General features: G+C 40.0%; 1 protein-coding gene across 1 annotated transcript in view; it reads left to right on the forward strand.

The window, feature by feature from the left end:
* The window catches only part of LOC127410384 (flavin-containing monooxygenase 5-like), a 34,066-nt gene extending 24,328 nt beyond the window's left edge, over positions 1-9,738 (forward strand). The window contains exons 3-9 of the mRNA XM_051645623.1: positions 239-427; positions 547-712; positions 6,657-6,799; positions 6,932-7,131; positions 7,262-7,617; positions 8,081-8,153; positions 8,419-9,738. Of these exons, the coding sequence (XP_051501583.1) occupies positions 239-427; positions 547-712; positions 6,657-6,799; positions 6,932-7,131; positions 7,262-7,617; positions 8,081-8,153; positions 8,419-8,848 (1,557 nt within the window). The 3' untranslated portion in view covers positions 8,849-9,738. The remainder of the gene's footprint in view (positions 1-238; positions 428-546; positions 713-6,656; positions 6,800-6,931; positions 7,132-7,261; positions 7,618-8,080; positions 8,154-8,418) is intronic.
* Positions 9,739-10,225: the final 487 nt, after the last annotated feature.

Raw genomic sequence — 10,225 nt, forward strand, 5'->3', positions numbered from 1 at the left:
CGAAACATCCATGCATTTAAGGGTTAAACTGTTTCTAATCCCTGTTTGCCAGTGATAGGAGAAGCCTTGTGCCTTTATGATTGGGCTATTGAGTGTGTGTATAGAGAAGAGGAGGGGGCCTAGCACTGAACCTTGAGGCACCCCAGAATCAAGACATACCTTGAGTAAGCAAGAGTCTCCAAGAAACCAAACTCTTTTGCCTAAATTATCCTGCTTGTTTCCTGTCTCTCCATTTTAGGAAAATCCAGATCCAGACCGTGCCAGCATTTACCACTCTTTAATCATCAACACCTCAAAGGAGATGATGTGCTACAGTGATTTCCCCATCCCAGCCCACTTCCCAAACTACATGCACAACTCCCTCATCATGGACTACTTCCGCATGTATGCTGAGCACTTTCAGCTCACGCAGTACATCCGTTTCCAGGTCAGGCCTGAACGGTTGTGATGACACCATAAAACTGTTTGGTTGTGAATATACCTCAGATTTGGCTTGGTTTTAGGGGTTTTACAGGTTTACATGTTCATTTTCTTTGTGTTTCTTAGACAAAAGTCCTTAATGTCACGCAAAGGCCAGACTTTCCTCACTCTGGACAGTGGGATGTGGAAACAGAGTCAAAAGATGGTAGAAGAGAGAAGCAGGTGTTTGACGCTGTGATGGTCTGCACAGGTCACCACACTCACCCTCACCTGCCTCTAAAGGACTTTCCAGGTACACTACAGAATAACGGCAAAGCACACAGTCTGCAGTGTGCAAACTGCAACCAAAGTGCATGTCAATAAAAGCCAATCTAGGACACTCATAGTAAACTTAGAGAGGTATTTTTTTTAGATGTACAAGTGTCATTAGCCCTTGAACAGAAAAAATTGTGTACAATGATTAACTTTTGCAATAAATGATTCATCAAGTCAATGTTTCTTTTTACTAATTACTTATTTTTTTATTTTTTTTTTTATCCCCTTTTCTCCCAATTTGGAATGCCCAATTCCCACTACTTAGTAGGTCCTCGTGGTGGCGCAGTTTTTCACATCAATCTGGGTGGCGGAGGACAAGCTTCTGAGACCGCCAATCCATTTATTTTATCACGTGGCTCCTTGTGCATGATACCGCGGAGACTCCGCATGTGGAGGCTCATGCTACCCTCCGCGATCTATGCAGAACTTACCATGTGCCCCACTGAGAGCAAGAACAACTAATCGTGACCACGAGGAGGTTATCCCCTGTGACTCTACCCCCCCAGCAACTGGGCCAATTTTGTTGCTTAGGAGACCTCACTCAGCACACCCAGGCCCCTAATTACATATTGTTAACAGTATACAATACTGTAAAAGGTTCATTGTCTGGGTAATGAAGGAGTCAGGAGGCAGCGAACGGTCAACGTGAGAAAGTTTATTACTCTTCAGCATCGTTCATAAAACATAAACACAAAGGCACTCAGTGGCCAAGTAGTCACACACACAAACGAGTAAAGGCTTCTATCAAGCAAACACAGGTGCAGTCTCTCTCTGTCACTCTGATGGCTCGTGCACCCTTTTATGTCTCCCTCCGCCATCACTACAGCAAGAAACAGCAGTTAGAGATAATGACAACCCAGGTGACGAGCCTTACCTCTCTCCTGCAGACAGACACATGACCACGTCCCCATCACCACAAATACATTTATACTGTACAATAATAACTAATGTGCTCTTAATCGCTTTATCTCAATAATCCCATGTAAGTGAGGGCTTTCACTTTTTACAATGACCAGGGTCAGAAATTAAGAGGGGCTCTGGGCAAAAATGCCCCTGAAATTCAAAATGTGGGGGCAAACATTGTCGGGCCAGAGTTTCTGTTTTTTTTTTTTATATTATTTTTATTTTTTTATTAATAACATCTGATATAGTTCTTAATAACATAAAATGTGATTTGTTGTTGATTTAATTTTATGGGTAGGAGGAAATATACTCTCAGTGTAATTACTCAGACTGAGAACTTATGTTTATGAATTGATTAAACTAAAGTCAGTGGCAGACTTAGTACTAGGCAAAGTAGGCAAATGCCTAGGGCACCCAGAAGCCAAGGGCCCCCTAAAAATACAAATTGTATAATTATTTTTTAAAAATTATTATTAATGCTAAATAACATCTGCTGAAATGTTAAATATCGCTTTTATAACACAATATGATTAATATCGCTGTTTTTTTCAGGACCGTCAATGCAAGCAACTCCCCTTCCCATTCAGAACAGGCTGTAATGGAATATTCCAAGGTTTTATATGAGTACGCAAGTTTGTAAACAGGTGAAATTCAGATACATCGCTTGGACAGTTTTTGTGAGATTTCACTGTATACACTATTACTAGTTCGGTTTGAATTTTTGGAGGGGAAAAAAGGTTAGGGTTAGAAAAGGAGAAAAATGGAGGAATCTAAAAAAAGTTTTTGCGATTAGATTTCTAATTCAGTTGCTGAGGGATTGACAGTAAATTTGGTATCTTCTTTCTTCAAAATCCACCGCTCTCTATTTTTTTCCTCTTATGAAAATTGTAGAAATGTAATAGTGGATTTTTTCTTTTGCTGTTGAAAATTTGCTGCAATCTTTTACTTCAACGTTCCAAAAAAAAAAACAGGAGTGTGAAAAGGGTCTATGGTGACCATGATGTTGATCAAACCCTGCTGGAAACAGCCAATGTCTAATTTTTGTTTAATACCTTGTAAATAGTTGAATAGTTGAAGGAAAAGTGCATTAAAGAAAGAGGAAAATTGAGAAGAAAAAAGGCTGCCAGATTGCGGTTTTCATATAATGTCCACAGCCACGGACACAATTTTGTTTGATGTTTGCACAGTCTAGTGCTGTCACAGAGACTGGTAAGTATCTCAGGAAACTTATTTCAGTAATATCTTTCAGGGAGTAAGAATATTTTCTCCATACAATTCCATAAAAAAAAAAATTGCTTACAGCATCTTTAAGGGAAAATCTAGGAAAACGTCTGCCACTGAAGAGGGCCTCATTCCTGTACTTTGCCTTGTGCCCCCAAATCTCTAAATCCGCCCCTGACTAAAGTATCTGAATAAAAGAATGACAGTATAATTTATATATGTTTGGAAAAAAATGCCCTCATAAATGTAAAAAAAAATAATAATTCTAGGGGGGGTAATAATTATTGCACTTTATGGAAAAGGTCATTTCTGACACTGAAAATGACATCGATAACTGATAATTTAACATAACATCTGCCGGGCTTTCAGCTGTTCAGAGCGGATCGCATCGTGGATTTAATGGGGAAAACGAGAGGCGGTGGAACATACATTTACATCAGTGAAAGTTGGTGTACAGATGTAACAACTTTAAAGAAGATGTGCTGTCCTAATTTGTAAGCGCTCTTTATTAACTGTAAGCCTTTCTGCTCGCCACGGGAGTTTTCTTTGTTTAATCTGGTGAGTGTATCCCGCCACACGCGTGCGTGAACAGTGCTGCAACAGCTGGCTGATTAAATCACAGACATGGAACAACAATACCTGGACTCAGTTATTATTATTCTTGGGGATTTTAACAAAGCAAACCTCATATATGAACTGCCCAAATACAAACAGCACATTATATGCCCAACCAGAGACAGAAATATACTGGATCATTGCTACACTACAATAAAGGATGCATATCGCTCTGTCCCAAGAGCAGATTTTGAACCCTCTCTGATCATTGTCTGGTTCATCTTCTTCCAACCTACAGACAGAAACTAAAATCTGTTAAACCTGTAGTAAGGACTGTAAAGAGATGGACCAATGAAGCAGAGCTGGGACTAGAAGCCTGCTTTGACTGCACTGATTGGAGTGTTTTTGAGGCTGCAGACACCAATCTGGATGAGCTCACAGATACTGTAACATTATATATCAGTTTCTGTGAGAATATGTGCATTCCTACTAGGACTTGTTTAACACAACAACAACAAACCATGGTAAACCAGGCAGCTTTGTCAGGCCAAAGAGGATGCTTACAGAGGTGGGGATAAAGTCTTGTACAATCAGGCCGGGAACACACTGAATAAGGAAATCAGATTGGCTAAAGAAATCTATTCTGATAAGCTGAATAACAAGTTTTCAGCTAACGACCCTGCATCAGTGTGGAGCGGCCTGAAAAAACTTACTAACTACAGGACTCCTGCCCCCAACACTGTAGGGAAACAACAACTGGCTGACGAATTGAATGTGCTCTACTGTAGATTTGAAAGGACCAATTTTTCACCTCACACCCACTCTGACCTTCACTTCACACAAACATCAACACCTCCTGCAACCCCCCCCCCTCCTCCCCCCTCCTGCTACTCAACCTGCACTTAAGATCTGTGAAGAAGAGGTGTGCCGTGTCTTCCGAAAACAAAAAACAAGGAAAGCACAGGGCCCATACGGTGTTTTACCCGTTTGTCTAAAAGCCTGTGCTAACCAGCTGGCCCCCATCTTCACACTGATCTTCAATAGATCACTGGAGCAGTGTGAAGTCCCATGCTGCTTCAAATGCTCAATCATTATTCCTGTCCCAAAGAAACCAAAAATCACAGGACTTAATGACTACAGACCCATCGCCCTGACGTCTGTGGTCATGAAATCATTTGAGAGACTGGTGTTGGCCCACCTGAAGGACATCACTGGACCCTTTCTAGATTCCCTTCAATTTGCTTATCGAGCAAACAGGTCTGTGGATGATGAAGTCAACATGGGATTGCATCATATCCTGCAACATCAGGACAGATGGGACATATGCAAGGATCCTTTTTGTGGACTTCATTTCGGCTTTCAACATCATCATCCCAGCTATTCTCCAGACTAAACTACACCAACTCTCTGTTCCCACGTCTATCTGTCAGTGGATTACCAGCTTTCTGACGGACAGGCGGCAGCTAGTGAGAAAGGGGTAAATCACTTCCAGCACATGTACAATCAGCACAGGTGCCCCCCAGGGAGGTGTGTTTTCCCCACTACTCTTCTCCCTGTATACAAATGACTGCACCACCAAGGACCCTCTGTCAAGCTCCTGAAGTTTGCAGATGACACTAATGTCATCGGCTTCATCCAGGATGACGACGAGTCTATCAAAACAACCTGGAGCTGAACACGCTCAAAACAGTGGAGATGATAGTGGACTTTAGGAGGAACACCCCAACATTCACCCCCCTCACCATTCTAAACAGCACTGTGGCAGCTGTGGAGTCATTCAGGTTCCTGGGCACTTCCATCTCACAGGACCTGGACTGGGAGACCCACATTGACTCCATTGTGAAAAAGGCTCAGCAGAGGTTGTACTTCCTTTGCCAGTTGAGGAAGTTCAACCTGCCACAGGCGCTGCTAATCCAGTTCTACTCAGCAGTCTTTGAGTCTATCCTCTGCACTTCAGTAATTGTCTGGTTTGGTGCAGCTATGAAATATCAGAAGACTCGGACTGCTGAGCGGATTATTGGTTGTCCCCTGCCCACCCTTCAAGAACTATACACTTCCAGATTGAGGAAAAAGGCTGGAAAATTCACTCTGGACCCCACTCACCCTGCCCACTACCTTTTTGAACTGTTGCTTCTGGCCGATGCTACAGAGCTCAGAGCACCAGAACCATCAGGCACAGGAATAGTTTTTCCCTCAGGCTTATTGTGTATTCTATATATACTTAATTTTCTATTCAAACTTAAATGGATAGTTCACCCAAAAATTTAAATTCTCTCATCATTTACTCACTCTCATGCCATGCCAGATGTGTATGACTTTATTTCTTCTGCTGAACACAAACGAAGATGCTTAGAAGAATATTTCAGCTCTGTAGGTCCATACAATGCAAGTGAATGGTGACCAGACCTTTCACGCTCCAAAAATCACATAAAGGCAGCATAAAAGTAATCCAAAAGGCTCCAGTGGTTAAATCTATATCTTCAGAAGTGATATGGTATGTGTCTGTGAGAAACAGATGAATATTTAAGTCTTTTTTACTATAAATCCCCATTTTTACTGACATTCTTTTAAATTCTGAAAGTGAAAGTGGAGATTTATAGTAAAAAAGGATTGAAATATTGATCTGTTTCTCACACAAAGTGATTGCATTGCTTCAAAAGACATATATGAGTCTTATGGATTACTTTTATGCTGCCTTTATGTGATTTTTGGCGCTTCAAAGTTCTGCAATGTATAGACCTACAGAGCTGAGATTTTCTTATCTTCGTTTGTGTTCTGCAGAAGAAAGAAAGCCATACACATCTGGGATGGCATGAGGTTGAGTAAATGATGAGAGAATTTTCATTTTTGGGTAAACTATCCCTTTTAAGCTGAAGAGAAAAAATTTCTGTGCCAAAAAAAAATAGACGTTGGTTTTCAAGCAGCTTTTTAAATACATCCCTCCTCTGCTGTTGATAGTCCTGCCCTCAACTCACGCCATTGGTGAGTGAATGTTATAGTGTCGGTATGGATGTTTCATTCAGAACAAACAGAGGGATTTTTTTATAGTGCCACAGAGACACAGTGTTTACAGTTTTAGAGAAAATGAATCTACAAATGGCTTACGTACTGTTGTCTCTACACATTAAGGTGGGATAATAGAAAGAATTTTAACACAGAAAAAATAACACACTTCAGCTTTAAACACTGATTTTAGTTTTTTTCCATATTATAGTGACTACTTGTTCATTTCCTTGCCTTAGGAATAGACACATTTAAGGGGAAATTCTTCCACAGCCGTGACTACAAAACCCCTGAAGAATGGAGAGGGAAGAGGGTAGTTGTGATTGGTATTGGGAACTCTGGAGGAGATATTGCTGTGGAGCTGAGCAGAATGACCAAACAGGTGATAGGCCATTACTAGGGTACAAATAATTATAATGTCGAAATAATTATACTTCTACTTCCAAATATTCTTCTTCGTAATACAGCAATCATCCACATTGCCTGATATCTCATTCCCTTACTTTAATTCCAGGTTTATCTTAGCACTCGAAAGGGATCCTGGATACTAAATCGTGTAGGACCCAATGGTTTTCCTTCAGATATGATGTTTAATAACAGAACACATATGTGGGCTCATGGATTGTTGCCTGTTGGATTTCTCAACAGCATCGGAGAGAAATTACTCAATAAAAGGTTTAACCACAAGCTCTATGGGCTGCAGCCTGCCCACAGGTACAGTGAACACTAGAACAAAATCAGTGGTATATGGTACTGGTAGTATGGTCATCCTCACCTGAACAGAATAAGACAGAATGTGTGTATTGTACAGTACTAGAGTGTGCTTTTTTTTTTTTTCTGCTAGAATTTTCAGCCAACATCCCATGGTCAATGATGATTTACCAAACCGCATCCTCTCCGGTACTGTTTTGGTCAAGCCGAACGTGCGAGAGTTCCGTGGCTCAAGTGTTGTGTTTGAGGATGGCACCGTTGAGGATGACATTGATCTGGTGGTGTTTGCCACAGGCTACACTTTCTCATTCCCCTTCCTGTTTTCACATGTAATTCCTGTCTCAAAGAACAAAGTATCCCTGTACAAGTATATATATCCTCCAGGACTGGAGCGCCCAACTTTAGCTGTGATTGGTCTGATCCAGCCTTTGGGAGCCATTATGCCTATCTCTGAGATGCAAGCTCGCTGGGCTACACGTGTTTTTAAAGGTATCAAACACAGTGCTGACCTCCTACACAGAGAACTACAGGGTTTTTTTCTGACCACTTTCTGTAGATTATGAGTTTATAAAGTTTAATAAAAAGTACTAAAGTAGTTTGCTAATTCAGAAATCTGGCACTGAAAGCTTTTCTTACCAATTTTCACCCTGAGGTCTACTTATAATATTGGTCAAGGTTACTTGGGCCAAAAAGAGTTGTAGTGGGGAGGTAGTTAAAAGTTTGAAAGTTAGAGTATGTTTACATCAAACTCTTATTTCCAAAGAACAAGGAAAATATATATTTTTTTAATGTACTGTATGACTCCTTTAAAGAAACCTTTCCATATGTAGCTTATGACCATGTTTTACTAAATTAATCTTTTCCATTTTATTTTGAAATAAAACATTAGTATGACTTGTAAGTTTATTGTGCAGTGTCGTTGTATGTAATACACTGCAATATGTTCACTCAGGACTGTGCAAGCTGCCTTCAATGAGTGCAAAGCTGAAGGACATTAACGCAAAGGACAAGGCAATGGCTCAAAGGTTCTATATAGTTAACACCTTTAATGACTTTATAAAACAACATTAACTATGAGATAGAGTACAGTATTACAGTTAAAGGGTTAGTTCCCTCAAAAATAAATTTTTGGCAATTAGTCCACAGTATGTGTAAATCGTGAGCTTTTAATTTGAGTGTGAAAAATTGCAGGCTTGAAGAGGCTAAAGAAATTTTACATTTCACCATTTTACAATTATCATTTTGTGTTTTTAGTGTATGTTGGTGACCTTAAATCATACTGTCATGCAGGTATGTTGCCAGCCAGAGGCACACCATCCAGGTGGACTACATCCCTTACATGGATGAGTTGGCTAAAGAAGTGGGGGTTCGTCCTTCTATGCTGAAATTGCTCCTGACAGACCCTAGAGTGGGTTTAAAAGTGATGTTTGGACCCTGCACCCCGTACCAGTTTCGGTTGTGTGGACCAGGCCGATGGGAAGGTGCACGCCAGGCCATCCTGACACAGTGGGAGCGAGTCTCCCAGCCCCTGAAAACACGCAATGTACCAGGGCAGGAGTCACACCACTCCTCTCCTTTACTCATTTTCTCACTGTCTGTTGCAGCCCTGTTCTCTGCTCTGTATTACGGCAGGGGCAATCTGTACACACTCACAGGAGACCCTTCATCGCTCCTGGAATGGCTCAGGGCTTATGTACCATTACCAGTGCCCACACAGTGATCCTAAAGAACACTTAATTTGATTATAAAATAACAATTTTAACGTGTAATTTTGTATGCAATTATGTTATAGTTGTATAATTATTGTGTGGTTTTAATTCACCATCATGTAATTATGAACACATTTGTTGTGTTGGAATTCCAAGTGGACATACTGTTGGTCATTTTAAAACACAAAAGTGTATTTGCTTGTCTTCATCACTACCTGTCTTTTTTTTTAATTATATTTTCTTTAGATCATATCTGATCAGAGCAATAATTATTTAAGTAGTTTCCTCTAAAATTCAAAACCTGTTGCCTGAATAGTGACTGAGAAGAGCCTCTAATTATCTATTGACATTCTTTTGGCCTTAAATGTCTTATTTCATGTTATACGTAAACATTAAAGTTCAGTTTTACAGTGTGGTTTTAGTTGCTTAAAAATTACTGGTGTTTCTTATTAATAAAACATTTGTAATTTGCATGGTGTAAAGTAAAAAACATAAGATAGATATTAAATGCACTGTTTATTTTTGCAAGATAGTGTCTGAGCGGCATTGTTATGCTTTGTTAAAATTTCAGCACAATAAACACAATCATGAATAAAGAATTACAGTGATTAAGCTAAAAACTGAATGCTATACGAAAGGTTATAAACAAGGGGAAAAAAACTCAATTTTATGCAGGATATCATTTTGGAATCATTCAAAATTAAAGGAAAATTCTGGGTTCAATACAAGTTTAGCTCAATCGACAGCATTTGTGGCATAATATTGATTAATTTGACTCGACCATCCTTTAAAATATTAGCCTATTTTTAAGATTTATGTATTTGAAATTTGTAAAAAAAAATTCATCAGATTGAATTGTGTAATGTTTAACTAAATTAAATTAATAAAACTTTAAATTGTATTTTGTTTATTAAAGGTGCACTCAGTACCTTTTGTCTTTGTGTCATCTTGGACTTACACTGACACCTAGCGGCTTGGATGCAGTATCACTTAAAATAAATAGTTCCCTTACGACTCTTGACATTGCGTGCTAATGCATATGGGGAGTTGTCCTTCCACACGACCTAGTTGAAACCTCTCTGCAATAATGCCAATATTCTAATATTTGCCCTTTTAGGTGCGAAGCTGTCCATTATAAAAGCAGGTGCACAAACACCATTCCTCAGAATTTTCTTCCTTTAAGACAGCGATTCATCTCTCGTCTAGAAGCCATCTACTGCTTCGTCATCGACTACACGAGTCAATGAGCGGAATCTTCACGGCAACGAGAAGACTCTCCGGTCCCCTGCAGTGCTCTGGCGAACATCACTCTGCCTTGCCGCTTGCCGCTTCGGTGGTGAATGGGCCGCTATTGTGTTCCTATCTTTTAAAGTTGCCATTCCGTAAGT

The sequence above is a fragment of the Myxocyprinus asiaticus genome, chromosome 19 (genome assembly GCF_019703515.2).
Source record: "Myxocyprinus asiaticus isolate MX2 ecotype Aquarium Trade chromosome 19, UBuf_Myxa_2, whole genome shotgun sequence".
Taxonomy (NCBI): Eukaryota; Metazoa; Chordata; class Actinopteri; order Cypriniformes; family Catostomidae; genus Myxocyprinus; species Myxocyprinus asiaticus.